The sequence below is a fragment of the Calonectris borealis genome, chromosome 3, assembly GCF_964195595.1.
Source record: "Calonectris borealis chromosome 3, bCalBor7.hap1.2, whole genome shotgun sequence".
In the NCBI taxonomy this organism is placed as follows: domain Eukaryota; kingdom Metazoa; phylum Chordata; class Aves; order Procellariiformes; family Procellariidae; genus Calonectris; species Calonectris borealis.
This window is the reverse complement of record NC_134314.1, coordinates 74,334,160-74,358,018: the sequence shown is the minus strand read 5'-3', so window position 1 is coordinate 74,358,018 and position 23,859 is coordinate 74,334,160. Positions and strand designations below refer to the sequence as shown.

General features: G+C 35.9%; 1 protein-coding gene across 3 annotated transcripts in view; it reads left to right on the top strand.

Annotated features, from left to right (window-relative positions):
* Positions 1–23,859, top strand: part of STXBP5 (syntaxin binding protein 5) — a 124,076-nt gene that overhangs the window by 89,199 nt on the left and 11,018 nt on the right. Inside the window, exons 19-24 of one of the 3 annotated variants that reach the window (XM_075146208.1) lie at positions 5,282–5,347; positions 8,958–9,017; positions 9,113–9,160; positions 17,584–17,634; positions 21,192–21,431; positions 22,898–23,267. In XM_075146208.1, the coding sequence (XP_075002309.1) occupies positions 5,282–5,347; positions 8,958–9,017; positions 9,113–9,160; positions 17,584–17,634; positions 21,192–21,431; positions 22,898–23,267 (835 nt within the window). The remainder of the gene's footprint in view (positions 1–5,281; positions 5,348–8,957; positions 9,018–9,112; positions 9,161–17,583; positions 17,635–21,191; positions 21,432–22,897; positions 23,268–23,859) is intronic. The other 2 variants (XM_075146210.1, XM_075146209.1) reach the window with 2 other exon arrangements.

Here is a 23,859-nt window from a genome sequence, read left to right as displayed (position 1 = left end):
CATTTCAGAGAGGGTAGGCTCAATAGTCTTCCATCCTCTGCTGCCAAGGGAGAAAGGGAGCTAGGCATGAAAGAAATGCTTGTACCTTAAGATGATGCAGAACTGAAAACCAGGATCTACCACTCATTTATTATTGTGCAGGGAAGGAAAAGATGGACAGAAGTCCCAAAACTGGTTTCTGAAGCCAACGATTGTAAAGCTGAATTTACCTGGACTATTTACTTTAGGAATAGGTTAAAACAGGTTTTGTACAAAAGAGTTAATTTCTTAACCATGTAGTTAATTCACCTTCCCTCAACCATCCTGCCAATACCTTGGTTAGCTGGAGCTACAGTCTTTTCACAAACTGAAAATAATTTCTCTAGAGTTACCGTTTAGTATTTCTCATTATTTGTAGTTCTTTCAGTGTATGTGTTGCCCAAACTTCAATAGCTTAAATAAAAAAGCATTATTGCTGTGTAATTTTCCACAAATAATAAGTCTGTTGCATTAAAGAACTATCCTTTGCTATATTTATAGGATTGGAACTGTAACAGTTAGTCAGAACACTTTGGAATTTTGCATTCTCCCTTTCTTAAACATTAATATCTGTGTTTAGTGTCTTCAAAAATGCAAGGAACTTATGCTTCCTTGGTTTAGTTTTGAAAGATATGCCTTCATTGAATTCTTTATTTTTAAAACATCTGTATTTTAATACTTCTAAACTTAGTTTTCTACGAAGAAGACATTTTCAACTACTGTACAGCTCTAATAACCTTCAGGGAGTATTAGTATTTAATTTCTAAATCTTCCTAGAAACAGTGCTTATGTATTTAATGTGGTTGTTCTAGAGAAGCTGAGTATATTTCCCATTCTCCTTGAGACAACCACAACGTATTTTAAAAAAAGAAAAAAATCATACTAGCTTACGCATGCATTCGGGCAAGTTCTTAATTAGTTACATTAAGTTCAGGTTCAGACCGCATGCAACAGAGCAGCATATTGTACATTGTTTCCCAAGATTGACAGAACCAAAAATTAAATTATTTCAGTATAGAGGGGAGTAGGAAAACATCATTCTGTTACTCAACCACTTCCATAGGTCTTGCCCAAAAAAGGCAGCAAGAATTGGTCCTTCCTCATTAAGAACCTTGCTATTCTGTATGTTCCAGCATAAAATATCTATTTAATAGATCATCAGAATCTGCTTACATATTTATAATTTAGTAAATGGCATGTCCTGAGTCAATCAATTGAAAATTTAAAAAGACTTTTTAAAAAAAGTTCATAGGGTAAGAGTTCTGTCTTCTCAAATATGAAGGTTACATACCTTCTAAAATATGAATGGAAATGTGAGATTTTTCCCTTCACTTGTGTTGCAAGAATATGATGTATGTTTCTGTCATCTTATTTTTTCTACTCAGAAAAGAAATTCAGATTCCCGTCTTAAAGCAGCATCTATTTAGAGACAAGGCTCTCTACACTAGCTAGACTGTAAGCTGTCATTTCAGGCTAGCTCAACAGATACAAGCTCCCAGTTGGGATCGTGTTTTGGAATTTATCAGTGATTCATACCAGGTATATTACTCACATGTTTTGGGTGGCAATTTATAGTTTGTGAAGCATGCAGTATATGTGTTTTGTGAAGGCCTGCTAGACAGTGTCATCAGGTGCTTGTCAAGGATAAAAAAAGTCAACCTTTGCCTTCAGATCATAATAGTGGGGGGGGAAACAACTTTGGCCACGTACCAAAAGACATAAAACGTGTTAGTAAAAGCTTTATAGTGTGATGAAAACTCTATAACTGGAGGCTTACACTGTTTAGAGAGCTTTGCTAAATATGACAGGAGCCATTAAGAAAGTCAATATTGGTACCAAATTATCAAACAAGTTATAATTTTGACTAAACACCAAAACTTATGGACAGCTGTTATTTTTCCTTCCTTAGTTACATAATTAAGTTCACATAGGACACCGATCTTAACTCCTTTGCAACTTACTGTTGGTGGGAGTTAAAAGATTTTATGTGACTTCTCAACTAGTATAGTATAATACAACTTTCTATAAGTTAGTATTTCTTAGTTCTACCAGAGGCAGTTCAGGATTCTGACAAAATAGAAGCAGTTCTTGCATGCATGTGACTTCTTTTTATTTTTTATTATACATCAAAAAGCCTTTTTAGAATGTAATCTACAAGGGATTCAGAACTGGGCTTGAGTCAAACCTGAAGAAAATACGTGCCTAGAACTCTTCTGGGGTTGCCTGTTCTAGTTGTTTTCCCTATCCTTTTTCTCCTTGAACTGGATCTGGACATGAACTCTATTTGAATTTTTAACTTAAACGTCAACTAAACCAGACCAACGTCAGCTGTGGCTAAGCCAAGTCCAGAACTGAATCAGTAAGTTTGGGGATTTTTTGACTCCATTTTTCAGGTTTGTTGTTTTTAATTCTAACTTCTATATCTTCATATCAAGCTAATTCTAGTTGTGATTTTTAATTAGGCTGGTTTCCGTCAAGTTATAGTCTCTTCAGAGATATATCTGCCTAAAGCTTACGTGCAAAACTGACAAATATCTTGTGAAACTTACTTTATACATCAGTTAATTTCAGCTGTAATTCTAGGGGGTTTTTAATGCAGCATGGTAATTATGTCTTTAATGACATTATTTGATTTTTTAATTCACTTTTGGGGTTTTCAAATTTCTTGTTACTAGAGTTCAGAGAGAGAAGCTAAAAGCTTATTAGAAGGTCACTTTTCCATATATTTGCGTTCTAGCAGGTTTTAGTCTTTGCAGTTCTGAAATGGAAACTCTTGGATCAATTTGCTTTTGTGATCCATAGCAATTTCGACATATGCTGTAAGCCTGAAACCACAGAACTTTCCAGGAGAGCTGTCTTATTGCCAGTGCGCACACTGCTTCTATCAGGGTACCTGGGGTTTTAAGATGAACAGCAGCAATGATTGTTACACCAGTTTCTTCTCATTGGTCATGGACAGACCCTCATAGTTCACAGACTTAACTCAGATCATTCTTGTTATTCTCTGCTTAGTTTAATTACTAACACAGTCATAGGTAAAATTACCTTTTATCTATTCCTGTCCTTTCTTCTCTCTCTTAAATAATAAGTGATGGCTATGCTTAGTTTTCCAAGGTTTATGTGCCATAATGATTGTCATAATGCACACTTACTCTTTAGTGGGATAAATTGTACCTAATGCACAAAGTTAGTGCATGGTTTTATGATGAGAGAATGTTTTGGGGGTTTTCTGTTGGATCAATTGATCAGAGTTATTCATTAAGACGTATATTAATCAAATCATAACCTCAAGACTTTTTACAAAGAAATCAAGCGTGCAGATGTGTGACTTCATTCCTGGCTAAAGACTATTCCTGTCGATGCAGAAATTTTCATAGGAAAACTAGTGTGAGAAGTTAAACTCTTCCTATGAAGATAAAGAATTAAAATATTTACGGGAAAGAGGAAATTAAGTTCCTGAACTGCGTGTTTGGATTTGTTCAGTTTGGCTCCTGAGGGAGTATGATCTAGAAACACAAATATTTCTAAAAGCACAGTACAGGTTTGTCCTCCCAGCACTGCTACTATCTAAAACTTACATTGCTTGTTGGGAGAGCAGCACCTGGATTTTTGAAAAATGTTTTTACACAACCCTGTCTAATACAAAACATTTAGACTCCCATGTGTGTTTTAAAACTCTGATGCTTTCAGAGCTCAAATCATACTTTGTGTATCACGATTATCCCATAGTGCTCATAGATTTACTGATAGATAAATAAATTGCTTTTTTCTTTCTCCTGTGTAGTTGAAAAGTATAGCTTCCACCTGGGATTTCATCATACATTTTAGAATTGAAATTGGTTCCTGGACTGTTGTTAAGTGTAGGCTTAACCAAGCCTTAAGGTCATTTCACATCAAACCTAGTCATTGAGTTTTGAGGTTCAAGCTGTACATGTTCTTAGTAATCTTAAAAAAGACTCTTTTGCATAAATGAAATGGTGTGAACGCAAGATACTTTCAATGTGTTCCACATTAATACGATATTTCAGAAGAACCTTTTTTCCTTTAAATTATTAACTTCTGGTTTAGTATTTGGAAATTTTAAAGCTTTGAGAGAAGAGTAGTGCTGTTCCCATTTTTTTTTGTTGTTGTCTGTTAACAGATATGTACAGATGCATTAGTGAATGTGTAGTATACAGCTGTATGGACCAGCTTTGCATGTGCAAGCCCTTGTTACCTTAGCCATTACCATTACACCTCTCAAGCTTTTTGACTATTTGAAATATTTGTGTGCTTGCAAAAACCTTTAATTTTAACAAATATTTTTTAACTATTACTGTTAAGTATTACATGCTTGTTTGCATTAGTATCACATCATGAAATTTCTGAAGGAAAACTTTGTTATATGAACCTAAAGATGCATTACTAGCCTTAAAATATCAATAAAATCCACTTTTCTTAATCGTGGGCAGTCCTGACAGCAATTTCATGTCAAAAAGAAAAATAGAAAAATTCCTTGTATACTTCTAGTTAGTGCTATGGAATAATATTTAGGACCCTTATGAGGCAACTTCAGTCTTTAGCATCTGATTGTGGACTCCTATGCTTTATTTCCTTTGCTGGAATGGAAGGAATGAGCTTTTAGATATTAACATGTTGCAGTTATTCAGATGATCAGATTTGATGATGTAAGAATTTAATGAAATTCCTCCGTACAAGGAAGAACACTTTCATAAGCACCCTAGAACCTAAATTCCGTAAGTGACATCAATGAGGAGTTTTGCTGGAAAACGAACTTGGCAATGCAACAGCAAATACAAAGCATATCACTGTAACAGTGGGAAAATAATTTGAAAAAAGGCACTATAGTTTCACACATCATACTGCACATGTGGTTGTAATCTTCAAGATCCTCTTTCATCTACTTTCTTTTGCAATTACATTTCTAATATAACTCTAGGATTTTTTCAAAACATATTTATACTTAATATATATCTATAGCATGTAAATAATTAAATGTTCTGATAAGTCTGTCTTGCTGAAAATATGGTGGGTTTCACTAATATTTAATGAAGTGTATTTTGTAAAGAAAATTTTAGTAGGAAGAAGTAAGTGACTCTACAGTCACTGTGGGTAATGTCCAAATTAAAAACAAAAAAAGTAATATGTGACAAACTCTTATCACAACTGGCTGGTTTGTAGCTAATAAGTGAAGTTCCTAACTGCAGTGGAAGAAAGGATAAAATAGCAGCTGTATTTATTATACATTGTTTTTGTGTTCCAGCAGGTCTTTGTGATATTAATGAAGGTACAATAGTGCCAGAAGACCGCTGCAAATCACCCACTTCAGGTAATCATAACTTTCTCTGATCTTCAGCTTTTTATTTGCCCAGAAGGTGGCATGCTTTAAGTCAACATTTATTAGTTAAGTAATTATATAAAACCTGTTGTCTGCCCACAAACTGTTTGAGCTGTCATAAATTTTGCTGTGTTGCACAATTGCATTTTTAAAACAAGACTGATTTAAGAGATGCGATAGGAATATGTCATAAAGATGAGCGAAGAGAGAGATAATCTGAAATATTTATGCTTCGGGGAACATACTGCACAATGGAATTTTGAAACATTGAGATGCACAAATTCCTGTAATAGTTCATGTGATTGTGTTTCAGAGTCCTGAAAAGTGGTAAAGATTATTTCTGTAAAAAGAGCTACTTTACTTCTGCTTCCTCATAACTGGTAAATTACTATTTTTCTTTAGAATCAGAGGTCTTCAGAAACTGAACTCCTTACAAAGTAGGAGTTCCCTACTTAACTCTCCCCCCTCCTTTTTTTTAGTTGCCACTACTGTGTGTGAATATTTGAAATTAAAACTTCAGCAATATGTAGTACTATTTAGTATTTTGTTTAATATTGGCTAGTTGAGGCTATAGCCATGTAAATACTTAATAGTGCATGTCAATTATATAGTATTCAAGATTAATACTTCACGTAATAGCTAAAAATTTGTCACTTATCTTCACTATTGCTTTGAGAAAAACTTTTGAAGTAATATGTCACTTTATTGGTTTCATTCAAAGCTGTACTCAAAATTAGAGTAAAGGACAAAATTTCAGGTTTACTCAAATACCTAAAGTAGTATGTGCACTCTTTGCAATGTAGCGCAAAATGGTAATCAATATAGGAATCTAAAGATAGACTCTCTTTCTATTGTAGCCTGTACCTTTCAAAGCCAAGTTGAAAGCATAATAAAACAAAATATCCTGGTTTTAGCTCTAGTAGAAATTTTAACAAATTTTAATTTCTAATTTGACAGCTGCTGTCTTTTGATGTTAATTTTAAATTGTGCAAAACTCTCATCTAGATCAGTCAATGTAATTTTCTTTTTTGCTAATCCTTTCTTAGACCAAATTAGGTTTATTTGTAATTAAAGCAAAATTTGGCTGGAAATTTTAATTAAAAGTCTTAACTGAAGATGTGATTTCATGACAAACCTGTGTAATGCTAAGTATTGGCATGCTGAACCTGTCAACTTCAGCATCATTTTTAATGCAAGCATTTTTTGTGGTGTTTAGAATGAAGTGCATCTTTCCTATTTAATTTTTAAATATCAAGACCAATGTCTGTAAACAACTTGCTGTGCAGTGCTGCAGTTGCAGTAAATCACTTTCTCTGTCAAGATTGAGGAGAATTGTCATTCTTACTAAGGTATTTGAATTTGACCCACTTAAAAAGTCCAGGCTAAGTCTAGTTTCTGATAGACTGCTATAAAATGTGTACAATGAACAGCTAATGAGTTGTAACCCTTAATCTGTATCCTTTTTTCCCCTTGCTCCAGCATTACTCAAATGTCAGCCCAAACCACTTCCAGCTGGTACCGCTAAAAGTTAAAACACTATTTAATTTGAATTAGAGGGTTTCTTTCACAATTTGGAGTTGAAGTACAGTAAAACTCAACTCACCATTTCCACTAACAGTGCAATGAAAGGAAGCTCAAAGATGAAAATCAAGGTTTATATAGAAAAATCCTAAATGTAACAATTTGCCTCCCCTCACTCTGTTTGCCTCCCTCCCTCCTGTCTCAGTTGTGTTAGCTGAAGTAGGTTAAAAATTAATGCAATTTGGATATTCCTTTAAGAGGAGCAAAGAGGAGGCAACTTAGAATAGATGAATGTCCTGAAAGGAAACAGAATTAGGGGGAAATTCCTAATCCTGCAGAGGTAGAAATCAGTCTCCAATTTGAGTTGACTGTCTGAGAAGACTGTTTTGAAGTTAGTTCATATAAGAATAAAATCTAGAAGTATGGAGAACTGAGTATTCTGTGAAAAGAGTATATAATGTCTTAGGTACACACACAATACTAAAGAGAAATAAGTCTAAAGTACCGAAAATACTGAATGTACAAAAGGTGAAAGGAGAAAGCCACTGTTGCATTCCCCTGTAAAATAGAAGCCGTGAGGTTGCCTTACTTCCCTCGGTTCTGTCCTCTTCTCCCAGCTCTCTGTGAATGAGATGAGGTTCATGGCAGGCTTCTCCAGTTTTCCTTTGAGAAAGTACTTGGAGGGAAGCACCTCCCTGATATGGAAATCACTTGGTGATGTTTGTGAAGAAAGAAGAGCTGCAGTTCCTTAGGTTTTGTTCAAGATTTACATCTTTTCTGGGCAAGAGCACAAGACTGGAAAGAAGCTTGAAAATGGCATGCTGTTTTCAGAGAGATAAGAGAGGACATTCTGGAGAAATCAGCTGCACAGTATTGGTGAGCTTGAGATGCAGGACAGAGGCCAGATTTAAATGAACTTTTTCTAGTCTAGGGGCTCTCTAGTTAAGAGGAAAGTACACTAGCACAAAAAATTTGCTTGTTACTAGCTTTAAGATTGGAGGATGGGATTGGCGATTGAGTGCATTATTGGCTTTGACTGTTACAATCTGATCTGTAAAACAGACCAGCCCCTGTTTGGGCTGAAGTCCTGCATTTGCTCAAGTGATCTAAATCTTCCACCTCTTCCACCTTTCCATGCCCCAGTGAAGAGAAGTGGAAGCTAACTTCCATTAGACTTCCTCCAGTGGGTGGTTATACAGTTGAGAGGACTGTGAAAGGGACTACCTGCCTATGCAAGTTAGGAGAGTATCCTACAGTTTTAATAACACAGAACTGTAGAAATACTGTGAAAATGCAAGAGAAATAATAACTTTAGCTCCTGCTTTTTCTCTAGAAATTAAATGGTAATAAGCTTAGGCTCCGGGGACATTTATCTGACCCATAAAACACTGTATAGCATTGTAAACTGTCAAGTTTTTGTGTTCACAAGTGTCAAAATGTTTGCATTCTATTCTTATTTTACACGTCCACAATATAAAATCCAATGAAATCTGGCGGTTTTTGGTTGAGCTATGTTTTAATTTCATGACAATGGTAAGCCTCAACTTGTGGCCCATAGGCACCACTGGTTTTTCAGTATTAAGGATTCAGAAAAATCACAGGTAGCAGCATTGGCTCTGAGTTGTCTGCAGAATAGTTGAACTGTGGCCCAACAGTGACTTACTGCATTGGAAAAAAAACAAATTTTAAAGACTTGAGTTTGTTACAGCAGTGTTCTGTGAATCATAATTTAGGTTAATCTTCGTGTTTGGAACCACAATTAGGAGAGCAATCTAGTTATTCAATGTAAACATTTTATTCAATGAGGGAAATATTTCTAGTAATAAACTTGCTGCACTGTGCAACAACATACCTTTGTATTATAATTTTTGTGGTTATTCTCAATATGGTGGTATTCCTGTCATACCAAAATAATTTGGACTTCATAGTATCTAGTACAGCTACAGAGAATACCAGTATCAGTATTTGATATTTTAATACATCTTTGTATCTTCCTTAAACTCAAAGCTTGTATTCATACATTGGTTTTGTGTCAAAGATATATGTTTGTATATCCATTTCATTCTGTCTTCACTCATAGGTTCTGGTTCACCAAACAATTCTGATGATGATCAAAAAATGAATAATTTTATAGAAAAGGGTACAGTATTTTTCTTTTCTATAGTCTTATTTTTTCTTCAGTTCATCCTTTGATACACTTAGATTGATCTTTTTTTATTAAAATATTATTTACAGTGAAGACCAAAAGCAGAAAGTTTTCCAAGATGGTAGCCAATGACATAGGTAGGAACTAGAAAAATTCTGCTCTGTTCTTAATCCAGCGCCTTACTCTATGCAACACTAACCCAGCAGCACAAAAAAAAAAAAATTCAAATTTTGATGCATTAAGTTATTAATTTTTCATTCTTTATGCTAATTGGTAATTCTATGGGCTGCTTCTGTACTAAATACACTGGGCACAATAATTTTTAAAAAATCAAGGATACTAGTGGTTTAAATTCTTTGATTTTACAATTGCATTTCTCTATTTTCTGGATGGGTGAAATTCTGATCCGTACTAAGAGTTCAGTCTATGCAAGTCACAACATTATTCCACTACTTTTGCAAAGGTATACCCTCTTTGAGAACATGTGGCTGATTTAATTTCTTTGTGTTGTATTCATAACCATATGGTCAGATTTCCATATGACTATGGTCAAGATAGAGGTGGTATCATGTTTTCATTTAATCATCTGGAAGAAGACTTGGTCATATGTATATAAGTATACCCCATTACTGTTCCAGAACTGTATTTACTTTTCTGCGTCCAACAGTGAGACAATACCCTACCAGCCCCACACTTGTGTTATAACAATTTGGCGACAAAATTGCCTTGGAATATGTTGTATGCAGGTAGATTGAACCCTTTTATGTTTGGAATGGAAATTAACTCTGCTTCTGACAACTGGGTCATTAAATAAATGAAGGCGAGAGGCTGTATGATTTAACTTTGGGAAAGGGACTCTTCTTCCTTAACTGTGATATGGTTATTTTCATTTCAGAATCACTGTGTTAATGGTTCATTTTGTTTTCGTTTAGTACATTAATATATCATTGTAGGAAGATTTCATTTTATCTCTTGAAACTACTTTATACAGTAAAACTGTTTGCTAAACTACTATTTCGTAGGTTGTGTGGAACCATAGGTTAAGACTAGGGAGGAAGAAATTTCTTCTTCTGTAGTCTCCCTTTGATTTGCTCTTTGGCAATTTAACTTTTATTCTAAACCATTAATCCCTTTCATCGCAATTCAGTAATTGAGAAGAAGAATCGTTCAAAGTTCAGTGAGATAAATACAAGTATGATGAAGTTGTCTTTGGAATCTGAGGTACAGAATGAGGAAGAGCAAGAACATGCCCTTTACTCAGTAGTATGTTGAGCCCTCCTTGCAGTGATAACAGGAATGTTAGGGAAGATGAGTTCTGAGACAGTGGAAGCGTGAATATAATTCAAGAAAGCAAATGGCTGTCAATAATATATTATGTCAATTCATCTGTAATTAAAAAAAAATGAGTATCTTTTACATGAGTATTGATTAATATGTTCTCCTAAAGGAAATTCAGGCTAACTAGAAACCTATGTTCAATTCTTCTAATGAGAAATACAACACTTAATCTGTGCATGTGATATCAATGCCTGTTGGTGAGGTATGTTTTCCTTTTGTCCCAAAGCAGTCTCTGACCTTAAGAAAGCCTATTTTGTGCAAAAAACACAGTATGTTTGAGTGTGACTTCATTATTTTTTCACTTTTTTCAAAGAGTAATTTTACAGTATTAATAAAAACATGATAATGACAATTCTGTAGAACTATTGACATCTGTTTCAGCTTGAAGCCTTTCAACTGAAAGTATGGTGAATGTTTTTCACAGCTAAAAAAGCAAAACATTTATTTCCAAGTAGTGCATTCTTCATGGTGTGAATTAAATGCAGAGTTAATTGAGACAATAAGGCATTTGATGTGTAATTCATAAGCGTCTCCCAGTCAGCCCGTACTATGATTAGTGTAACTTGCACAGTTTATTGGAAGTTTAAAGAAACTTAATTATTTCATCTGCATTCTGTTAGAGTTTTGAGTAGTTCGATGCCGTGCACTGAATGTTTTTTTTTTTACTGCCATGTTTTCTATACCTTGTCTGGCATGTTTACTCTGCATGGCTCTTTCTGAACTTACATTCTAAGCTCTTCCACATAAGTAAACCACCTCTTCTTCAGTGTTAATAGTTGCATGTTTTTGCATTTCATTGTTTTAAACTGAATTGCTAACTAAATGTGAATGGACAATGAGTTTTGTAAAATGTGAGTGTCACTTACTGTCATTAACTTCACCATGTTGTATGAAACAAATTGTTTACCATCAGCTGTGTTCACATGGATGAATTTGTATGTAGCATGGTTGTAGCTCTTTGCACTGGCATATAGTGCAATCAGTTCAAGCTCTTTCAATTCTTTTTCAATGTGTGAAATATAACCTGTCAAATGGATTGCAAAATAGAACAGGAATTATTTACATTGATCATTTCGGTTGCTGTTAATCACTCCTGTGTTTTTTGTCACATGGGTGACAGGAATACGAGTGAGTGAGGGAATACGGCTTGCAAAGTGAGAAGTAATTTCATTTCAGTGATAGGGCTGTAAGGTGGTAACATAATACACATGCATTTAGAAATATGAAGCCATTGTCAATTTAATCACTGTATTGAAACTTACATACAGACATCTTCATTTCTACAGATTTCTGTCATTAGTGACAGTATCAGACAAGGATTCTTGCTTCGTTAAAGGATCAAAAACCATCTAAGACTGCAACAATAGCATAAATAAAATGTAAATGCCTCACGTACCAGCGCTTCAGCTTTGCCATATATACTGCTGGTCTTCTGTTTTTTTCTAAATACTGAGTTGTGAATGTTCCATGCTAAGTAATGGATAGTAAGTCAAGTTAAAGACCTATTGTGAATATGTTGCTTTTGGGTTACGTTTCCCTTTTATTTGCATCACAGGTGAACTTTGGAAAAGTTGCAATTACCTTGGATATATGGAGATACTTGGTTTAACTAACCATTTCTAGAAATTATAGAAAATACTGTGGCCATTATTAAAAGCAGCCATTTCTCTTAGGAATAGCAAATATTTGAAAGTATAAATAATGTGCTCAGAAGTAGTACAGAGAAGTGTACCAAATGTAGATGAACTTACAGGAAGAAGAACGGGTAAGAAGTATTTAATTTCTAAGGCCATGTCATTTTATAGAAAGGCATTGTGATCCAACTTCAGTGTAAGCAAAATCTTAAGCTGTTTACTCATACTTTTGCCAGTTAATTATTTGGCATGAAGAGATATATGCAATTAAATATATAGCTATGAATCAGGTCAGAAGTTAAGAGGTATTGTAACGTGCATTTCTGGAAGAAGCTTTAGTAAAGGTGCATGCAAAACATTGTAGACTCTTAAGACCTTCATAACTGTTCCAGTAGGCTACATGTCAAAAAAATTTCAGGAAAAATGGTTTTATTTTCTGCAGTTTATAAATTTAAAAACAATTGCAAACAATATTAGTAGGCAGATCTAAGCAGAGTAGCTTTAATTCCAAGCTTCTGTAATCCTTACTGTTACTACTGACATAAGGTTTCTCACATATGTTACATTCTAAGTGTACAGCTAAATTTTTCAAACAGCACTAAAGTCATTAACTGTTAATGCTGTTTTCATGGAATCAAATCTTAAAATGCTCATAAGTTCTCATTTGCCCTAATGCCAGAGTAAGACTGTTCTTCCAATGTGTTTTTAATACTTTGATATAATTTTGGATATATCAAGTACATCTTTTTGTACATTCTCTTGTAAAATAGTTTTATTATTCTTATATCAAATTTAGAGATTTCAGCATTGATAATCTATTTCTCTATTGTAATGTCACCAGTACAATATTCAATTCTTTAAGCATCTTGAAATTGGTAATGTAAATCTTTCACTTCTGTGTAGTTGTAAAATATAGAATAATTTGGGAACTTTGGTATGTCTAACAAATTCTAAGCTGCTTAGCTATTTCTCATGAAATGTTAAATGAAATAAGCTTTATGTAAACTGTTCTCTTGTCTGTCAAAACACCAAGACACTTGCCTCCTTTATAATCTTTACAATTTTTTTAAAGGGTTTAGACTGTTTCCTTAAATAAGGAGTGGATGAGAAATCAGTCTATAGCTTTCAAACTGATGTGCTATACATTGTAAACTATCAGCTCAGGGTAACTCACTGGAAATAAAATGTAACTATTACTTTTAAGCCACAGCTTCCTATTGATAGTTCAGTCATGTCTCAGCCTTCAGGTTTTCTTCATTGAATTGGTTGGGCCTGCTATGCTGAAATATAACACACTATGCCAAGGTAGCCTTTCATACTTTAACACGTGCCCCCTCAAGCCTGATGTATGAGAAATCTCCAAGGACCCTGAACATTGTTTTTGGACAGTTCTCTAATGTCATACTTTTATGAGATACTTATTTAATTATATATATTAGTAACAGAAAGAATGTGTGTGTGCCTATGTATGACTCTAGGTTTTCTAATTTAGAAAAGTATTAAATGTAGGTCTAAACACAGGCAGAATAGTGATTGTTGCCTTGAGCAGCAGTGTGCCGGGAGGAGCAAAACAGCTCCCTGGTCTCTGTCTCCTTGTCTCACACCAGCTGCCGAAGGGTAGTCTTGTCTGTAAATGCTGCAGCAACCACCACCACGAGAGGTATTAAACTCTGATATGACAACTACTACTTGAGGTCAGCCCCACCCAGCAGGAGCAGTCACCATCACCTTTGCCCTGTTGTACAACTGGAGGAAAAAGCCTGACATTGAGCGCTCTCTCTGTAGATCTCCATCCTATCTTTTCCATTTCTCTGATTTATATCTTTTGTGTCATAGAAGTTGTTTAGCATATTGCTGTTTTTCATCTGAGGCATAGCAAAACTGAATTTTCTGAAACTATTGTAAACCATAAGCCAGATATGAATACAAGCAGGTTTTTTTTTTATACTAAGTAATGTTAGTTAAAAACAGCTTAGCTGGCAAAATATTCCTACTTCCTTATTGCATCTTTAGGCACTTTTTTCTTTAAACACAAGGTGGCACTACTGCTATTTAAATAGGTTCTTGTTTCCTATTTACGTTTGAATTACTGAGGGTTTTGACACATGAATGTATGTTTTGAGATGCATTTTTTTGCATAGCACATTAATTCATGATTTCTAGCAATGACATCCTTTTTAACAATTCAAGTATCCACTTGTCCTATTAATGAGGCATAGTTCAGTGTTTGTAGAAAATGATGTCTGACAAATTTGTTTTACCTTACCAACTTGGTTCACGCAGCTGGCCTTTCACTAAGGAACAAAAAGCTAAAACCAAGTGGATTGACTTAGAATCCAACACGCTTACACACTTGCCTGTACTTGTTATTACCTGCTATATTACCTGTTACCTAGTATCTTTTTTTTTTGTCAGCTTTCTCCAAGTTGTTAAAATTATGCGTTAAACATTTCCATTTGAAAAGCCAAAAGTGATCGCTCTGGTCTTCAAAGTGACTAAGTTAATTAATCATTGCTGGTATTCACACAGGTAAAATGTGTGGTAAAAGCTGTGAAAAAATAACTCAAATTATTTTCTGTGTGCATACTTGAGCTTTTGTTCAGTATCTCAGCTTTTATGATTTATATGTCTAACACAGAAAACAAGTTTTATGATGAGGAACGCCCATCTTGTAATTCACAGTTCCAGATGAGGTTTTATGATCTCTTTTTCAAGCTGATGTAAGTTCAAGCTGACAGCAAAAAGATGGGCTCCTGGTCACTAGTGCTGTTTTGTACCATGGTTTTCTGCTTGTATAACTGAGCTCTGATCTGAAAAAGGAGTTGATCTTGTTGAAAACAACCCTTGGCAGAAACCTCATTTAGGTGAGTTTTGGCCTCACCGTTAAGCTAGGCAGATGCCAGTGCCAATGCAAGAATGCGGGTAGAAAACATGTAGTCGGACTGCCCTTTTCAGTTTCAGCCTGCACTTCTTCCTGGAAGCTCTGCTAAGGCACATGGAGGACAGAGAGGTGATTCGAGACAGCTAGCATGGCTTCACCAAGGGCAAGTCTTGCCTGACCAACCTAGTGGCCTTCTATGGTGGAATGACTACATCAGTGGACATGGGAAGGGCTACAGATGTTGTCTATCTGGACCTCTGTAAGGCCTTTGACATGGTCCCCCACAGCATCCTTCTCTCTAAACTGGAGAGGTATGGATTTGATGGGTGGACTGTCCAGTGGCTGAGGAATTGGTTGGGTGGTTGCATCTGGAGGGTAGTGGTCAACGGCTCTATGTCCAGATGGAGATCAGTGACAAGTGGTGTCCTGCAGGGGTCTGTTTTGGGACCGGTACTGTTTAATATCTTCATCAATGACATAGTGGGATCGAGTGCATGCTCAGCAAGTTTGCAGATGACACCAAGCTGAGTGGTGCGGTCAACATGCCTGAGGGATGGGATGCCATCCAGAGGGACCTGGACAAGCTCGAAAAGTGGGCCTGTGTGAACCTCATGAGGTTCAGCAAGGCCAAGTGTGGAGTCCTGCACCTGGTATCAATACAGGCTGGGGGATGAAGGGGTTGAGAGCAGCCCTGCCGAGAAGGACTTGGGGGTACCGGTGGATGAAAAGCTGGACATGAGCCAGCAATGTGCGCTCACAGCCCAGAAGGCCAACTGTATCCTGGGCCGCATCAAAAGAAGCGTGGCCAGCAGGTTGAGGGAGGTGATTCTGCCCCTCTACTCTGCCCTGGTGAGACCCCACCTGCAGTACTGCGTCCAGCTCTGGACCCCTCAGCACAAGAAGACATGGACCTGTTGGAGCGGGTCCAGAGGAGGGTCACAAACTTGATCAGGGGGATGGAACGCCTCTCCTGTAAAGAAAGGCTAAGAGAGTTGGAGTTATTCAGCCTGGAGAAGAGAAGGCTCTGGGGAGACCTTATTGCAGCCTTGCAGTACTGAAAGGGGGCTTATAAGAAAGATGGCGGCAAACTTTTTAGCAGGGCCTGTTGCGACAGGACGAGGGGTAATGGTTTTAAACTAAAAGAGGGTCCATTCAGACTAGATATAAGGAAGAAATTTTTTACTATGAGGGTGGTGAAACACTGGAACAGGTTGCCCAGAGAGGTGGTAGATGCCCCATCCCTGGAAACATTCAAGGTCAGGTTGGACGGGGCTCTGAGCAATCTGATCTAGTTGAAGATGTCCCTGCTCATGGCAGGGGGGTTGGACTGGATGACCTTTAAAGGTCCTTTCTAACCCAAACTATTCTATTCTGCAGAGCACTTAGCAAAAAAAGTGTGAAGTTAGTGACTAGCATTTCAGTCTGAGAGTAAGTAATTTCAATTTAATTTGAATAGGACATACTTTGTAACATTGACACGTGAAGGAAATTAGAAGATTACTTCTGGAGTCTTATTCTAAAATTTTTGTAATGTATGACAGGAATAGAACTGTTCAACTATTCAGATAACTAGCATTTGCAATATTGATGAGCATCATTGATGATACAATGAAGTGGAAGTAACTTTAAATCACATGCTATTCTTCAAGATATGTAGAAAATGGAATGATTTCTGTTAAAACGATAATTAGAATGAGTTAACTCTGTTTTTAGCTGAGAGAAGCAGCAAGATTCAGGCTGCTTTGACTGGTATCCATTACAAGGTACTCCTAGAATTATAAGGCTATTCTCAACATCTGCTTTAGGTAGAGAAGTATTACCCTTACAAGATATTGAAGAATTAAATGATATATCAAAATTCAAGCATATAGCTGGGAAATAAATTCTGAGTCTAGCCCTGGTCTAGTAGTTAAGCTACATCAAAATTATTCCTTCCCCAGTAATTGTTGAAAGAAAAATGGAAGAGGGATGTGTGGCTACTAATTTACTTGTGACTTTTATTATAGCAGCATTTATTAGTATTGTACTGCATTTTAAATGGACAGCAAGATTTCCATTCCTATAAAGAGAATTTTCCAAGTCAGGGATGAGTCAAGTGCTATTTTTTTACTTCATCAATATTATCAAAATTATACTATCTTTTGTTTGACAGTGTTGCAAGTGTTTCTATGCTGCTTGATTGTGTAATAATTCTCCATAACATCTTCATTCTTCTAAGGTTGCAGGTTGCTCCTCAGATCACTGGCTTTTTACATGTGTGCATTAATGTTCTAGCATAATTAAAAGTTCGTCTTTTCTCTATTTCAAATATCTCAGGTTTGATCAGGAAGTAGGGCAGAAGAAGAGGGGATGGGATGTTAGCTTTATGTAAACTTCAGTGCACATTCTTGCAATAGCCAAGAGTCTGTAAAAATTGAGGTTGAGCCAAAGCAAAATTCATCCAATCCATCAAGTTCTGCCTGAAGCCTGAGGAGAAATGAAGCTTGGCAAAAGTCATACAATGCTGTATTTGGGGATTTTGGTATCTTCCATGTTTTACTTTGCACCCCTCCCTTGTGGAAGTGAGGCTCTGCTTTAGTAGGAATCCTGTTAAGTACTGCAATTAATGTAATAAACAATGATATATTAAATATTGGGAAAGAAGCAAATAAAGACCAGCAGAACCGTGTTTATTCTTTTTTAAAAAAAGATATACTTCACTTTTCAGCAAAGATGTCCAGGAAGCTAAGTTTGCCAACTGAGTTAAAGCCTGATTTAGGTAAGTTTACATAGTTGATTTTATTTTTACTAAATCTGTTTTACAGAATGCGAGTATGTTAGAGTCCTAAATTATGTAAACTGTCATGACTTTATGTTGCATTTATCTGAAGTGTAAAACTAAAATTTTAATTCCACTCTTTTTGGGGGCTCTCGGGCACAAAATGTCATTGCTGTCATCATAAGGTAAGCCTGCAAATCTTGTACATGGCCTATCGTCATAATTTTTAGGCATCTGTCACTCACTTTATCAGTAGTGATGTGATAGCAAAAGCGTGAATAAGCAGGTAATGTAAGGAAAATTGCTGTGTGTTTAGAACCATCAGATACATTTTAAATTGAAAAATGAAATATCTTAAGAATAACAGGATATGTTGAGGTCCACTCAACAAATAATTGGACATAATTTTACGAATGTTAATTGTCTTGTGACCACTCTCTCTAAATGAAAATAATATACAGCTGTTTGGATGGATGACCAGTCTGAGAATTTCATTTTTATTGAAAAAGCACAGTAACTTTTTATATAAGAAGCAGTTCAGTTGTGAAGTCTGAGGTACTAAAGGTCATTATATTGCATAACTGAAACAGCATACAAATGAGTAGATTTATTGTTAGGTTTTTTTTTAGTACTTTGCCAGCTTGTAGATCAGATCCAGCTCCCCTGCCTTGTTCTCTAAAGATGATGGGGGACAGCTGTAGACCTACAGCAGCAGATGCAGCCTGAATGTGAAAGTTGCCTTCTGCCTGCCACAGCTTGCTCCCACTCCTGCAGCAGAATCGCTACCACAACCCCAGCAGAAGACAGACCAGGATCAGACTGGCAGCTGCAGAACTGTGTATTTTCCCTGCTGCTACCAGCAAGGAGAGAGTCCATGGCACTGGGATATCCTGAAACTGCGCTGGACCACCCTGATTTACAATTTACCGTTACAGCTTGCTCCGCTCAGAGAAATGTGAAGTTGGAAGGAACCCTCAGAGATCCTTTAATCCATTGCTGTGGCAAAGATCCAGATGTCTGACAATTTAACCTCTCATCTGGTCATGAGGCTCCAATAAATAAGTTTTTAGAAAAATCCCAGACAGAAAGTTCCAGTGTTTTATAGTCAGTTAAATAAATTTCCTGTTATTTAATCAATCTTCCTTGCTTCCATGTTAACTTTTTCTTGTCCTTTCTACAATGAATAAGGATAACAAGTGCTCCCTATCTTTTTGTTAGCCATCTTTTATGCTGTTGAAGGCTGTCATCGTATCTCTAATCTTCATTTTTTGCAGGTAGTTTTTTCTTTACGAAGTTCAGCTCCTTCTCCTTTTTTAGGTTATGTTGTTCCAATCTAGGATGACCTCCGTTAACCTCCTCTGGACTGGGAATTTTCATCATCTTTCTAAAACTCTTGTGCCCAGAACTAGAGGGATTTAACTGTGGCCTTGTTGGCATGCAAGAGCAGGAAAAATTTGATTTCTTTTTTCAATCTGTGTCTGTTCTTCCTTACTATGTTTACTAATGGTTTGGGGATAATTTCAGTTTAGGGTGAAAATCAGTATTTTTATCATACTTCGCAAACTGGACCACATTTGTACTTAAATATTGTCCAATTCATTCTAATTCTACTGTTGTCTAACTCCCAGTTCTTTGATAGCAATAAGTTCTTAGAAGTTTTCTCTTTTTTAATGAAGACTAGAAAAAGAGAATGCTGAAATCCTTTCAGTATTTTCTGATCCTGAAAGAGTTTCAGCATTTTCTACATCATTTAATATTTGCTGTCCTTTCTACTGAAATAATGGGACTTTTTTGTTATCTCACTTCTGGTATACTCATAAAATAGTTTGTACCTTCCGAATTCTAATAGCCTTTGACTAGTTTTGCTTGACTTTGCACGTGTGTGGATATCTGCACTTAAATGCCTCATTTTGTTCTGTGTAAAATTCTTCTAGGTTTTTAGGTCTGTAAATAAATTCTTTAGGCAATTATAATCTTTTTTTATTTTACTTCTCTCTTTTCTCTTAGCGGGATAGCTTTTGCATAGTGTTCTTCAGAGATTGTCAGCTTGCTTGTAATTTTTTGTCATTTATGTGGCCATATCTACTGGCTCTAGGAGACAGCTGAAATGCCTTTCTCCCAAGTTCATTATCCTTATTTTCTCTCCATTCTTTCCATGACTTCTTGAACCCTACTCTTCCATGATCTTGTTCTTTCAAATTACTTTTCTTTAGAATCTTTAACCTACCCTTTTCCTCCCTAAGTAGCTAAAACAATCTAAAGTATGTGCTTCTGTATTTATACTCCACTTTCTAAAACAGAAGATACCTTGCACATACTCTAGTCTGCATTATACCATTGCTTTTCAGTGTTATAATCCAGATGATTAAGGTACCATTGCCACTAGGTCCTATCCTTTGGTTTAGTGGCTCAAAAGAGCCTCATCTTTCCATCCTTCTGATGAAGTGGTGTGTAGTGGGTCATCACACTGTTGTTCCTTCCTCTTCATCTGAAACTAATCTGTTAACAAACCGTAGATTCTTCCTTGACTTCAGGATAAATATATGCACTAATGCAATTAAAATCTTTACTCCCAGTTCTCTTGCCTGAATGAATGTCCACTCTCTACAATGCCTGTATTGTCTAGCAAGTTAGTTTCTATGGAGTTTTCTCTGTCCATTCCAATACTTCTGGAATTTGTACACATGCTCTTCGAATACTCAACCAGATGCAACTCAACAAATGCACATTTAATTTTATGCCTGCAGCAGTTAATGTATTATTATATTCAGGCTGAATAATCCATCTCAGAGTTGAAAAAACACTAAGTTAGTAAATATTCAAGCCTGAAGAAACAAGCATCTTAAGAGGTTGTGGTCATTAGAAGAATTATAAAAACAAATAATTGTTTTCACTGTTTTACTTTGGATTTGATTTTTTTAAATGTGAAAACTTAGGGTGTCAACATCTGAGTGGTTGACCTAGTTTCTTTTTAGAATCTGTGTCTTGCATTTGCCTTAGCAAAAATTTGGGAGGACAATAATTTTTCTATCCTTGTTGGAATAAGACAAGCATTTCCTGAGAAGATTCAGTTTGTGTTCAGTAGATGTTTGTATTTAGTCAGCTGAATCTAGTTTGTATGCTTTTCAAGTGCATGTTAGATGTTCTTTGTGGAAAGTTTTGCACTAATTTAATGAAATTAGCATAGTGATACTTCCAGAAAGTATGTAGTTAAATGTTGCTCTTTAGCTCTTAATCCTACTTTAAAGATGTCTGTTGCATCTATACCCTACCCAAAGATCCAAAATAATAACTTAATTTTTTAAAAGCCATGATATAAACTGGATCAAGCTTTTACTAGTAAGGCAACCTCTGCAAAAAAAGATTGGGCGCTTTGTTCAGGATACGGTGTTGAAAACTGGGCTGAAAGGAAATTTGACTAAGGAAGAATAAAGGAGTAATAATCAATAGAATAGTAGTTAGTATATACCTCATGCTAAAGAACAAAAAAGAAAATCTGAATTCTCTTAGTGCCTGCATTTTGCCATTCTTTTTAATTAATACTGATTTATTTTCAGATGTCAAAGACAACTCTTTCAGTCGATCCCGGAGTTCTAGCGTAACTAGCATTGATAAAGAGTCACGCGAGGCAATTTCAGCTCTTCATTTTTGTGAGACTTTCACAAGAAAGGCCGATACATCACCTTCCCCATGCCTGTGGGTTGGGACCACACTGGGTACAGTGCTTGTCATTGTATTGAACTTACCCCCAGGAGGAGAGCAAAGACTACTTCAGCCAGTAATTGTTTCTCCTAGTGGTATGTACAAAGCAGATGGGCTAAAGTATACTTTGGTAAAGTATTGTTGTTCTTCATGGTTTTTTTTAAAGAAAATGTTTTTTTTCAGTTATGGATTAATTGCAACTTCATACATACTTCATTGATTTAGCTACTAACGTTAACAATCTAGATTGGTTACTTCATTACCAGAGTTTTAAAGTTGCAAAATTGAAAATATGGTCCGTATAATATAAAAATACCACTTTAATGTATACTTGCTAAGAAATGCATGTTTTCTAACTTTAATGTAGTACATGGCAATTGTTAAACAGAAATAGCAGAAGAGATGAGTATTTCAAATGCTTAATTTTTTTTTTTTCAGTCACGAGGTAGGAAACTTTCAGTTTTCCTGCATCATGAAAAGGGAATACAAATTAAGGGTTGCATATTGAGTAACTAGCTCTAATTATTAATGATAAAATATTCTTTTGGATTGCTGCGACAGGTCTTGTATCTTGTTTTTCTGATTCACAGCAACTGATTTTGTTGTAATTATGTATTAATGGTTTGCTGAATGTGCTGTTAGGCATAGATTTAGCGTTCCTGCTACCACTGTCTCATGCAGAACATGCTGCTCTGCTCCACTTTGCTCAGACAGGTGGTATCAAGACATGAAAATTGCAACGTTATTTAGTTGAAATAGTGGTAGGAATGGTGTGACCTCCAGACCATATTTAATTTGTGCTTATCAAGTATGGTATTGGCAGCAGTATTCAGATTTGGTGATATTTGATCATAAAGGCAAGGCTGCAGACTGGACAGTGTATTTAATCACTGGATCTGCAGCATGAACCTTAAAAAATACTGCCGTGAGTATGACTTTTTGTGTACTTAGCAAATGTTCATGTTTTTACTTGCATGTGAATAAATATAAGTAAAATGTATTAGCTTAAGATCTGGCCTACAGAGATAATGATTTAAACAATGGAGAGGGAAAACTTTTCCTCTTTCAGTTTATGCTAGAGAGAAGTGGATTCAAGCATGAACTGCAGTGGAAAAAAACCTCACGTTACTTGTTTCTGAACCTGTCTCTATTGAAGAAAAAGGAGGCGCTCACCTTTGACGAATAGCATTTATTGTTGATATTAAGCACACTGTGTACTCCTCAGGAGAGAATGAAAATAGTTACATTTGTGACACTGAACTTGAATACAAATGTGCGTTCCAGCTTGGCTCTTTTAATAAATGTGTAGATTTCTGTTGAAGTTAATGGAAGAGTATGCATACACTCAATCCTTGAAAATTTCACGTTTTCTTGAATGCGTATGTGCTCTTCTGTGTGCTTCACTGGTTTCCAGATAAACATCCAAAGGTTTTGGTACAGAGGCAAGCGTAAATTCTTGTTTTCTTTTCCTTTTGCTAGCTGCTTAAAGGAATATTTTGTAGCTTGAAAGACAATTTAGGAGAACTGTTTTAGAAATGTACTCCCAACTTCTTTTTCCTAGGAACCATCTTGAGGCTAAAAGGGGCAATCCTGAGAATGGCTTTTCTGGATACCACAGGATCTTTGGTCCCACCAGCACATGAGCCCTGGAGAGAACACAATGTTCCTGAAGATAAAGATGAAAAAGATAAATCGAAAAAGCGACGACCTGTCTCAGTGTCCCCCTCTTCCTCTCAGGAAATCAGTGAAAACCAATATGCAGTGATATGTTCGGAAAAGCAAGCAAAAGTTATCTCACTGCCATCCCAGAACTGTATTTATAAGCAAAACATAACAGAGACTTCTTTTGTTCTTCGTGGAGATATAGTGTCATTGAGTAACAGTATCTGCCTTGCATGTTTCTGTGCCAATGGACATATTATGACTTTTAGGTAAGAACTGTTTGAAAGTAACTTAAATATAAAAAGAACAAATAATCTTCTGCTAGATAAAAAGTTTCCTTTTCTGTAAGAATATGACTTAAAAAAATACACATTCACTCAGTGTTGATGAACTTCTAACACTTGGGCCTTGATAATTTTGATTATGCATTCCTATTAGTTATGCTTTTAACACATGACAAAGTTTACCAGTTTAGTTCAAGCTACCCTGATTCAACAAATAGTTCCAAACATGTGATATAGGTCCATGAGTTGATGAAGATTCTCAAATGTGAATTTACTCCTTGATGGAGAAAACTGCCTTGAGTCAGACCTTCAGCTGGTACCTGACTACAACTGCATATTTTTGTGCAGCTGTTTGCATCACACTCATGCCTCAAGCTTATCTTTTTTGTGTAGCTTGCTCATGTCTCAAAGGCCTTAAACTTAAGGCTATAAAGGCAAGATTAATTGCTAGCAGTTGTAGTATAGAAATAAGTCATCTAAAGGGGTTTAAGTTATGAGTTTGAACGTGTAAAAGTAATGTTTGTTTGTACTTACATGTCACCTATGTAATTTTAACATGTCCTTTTTCTTCAATATT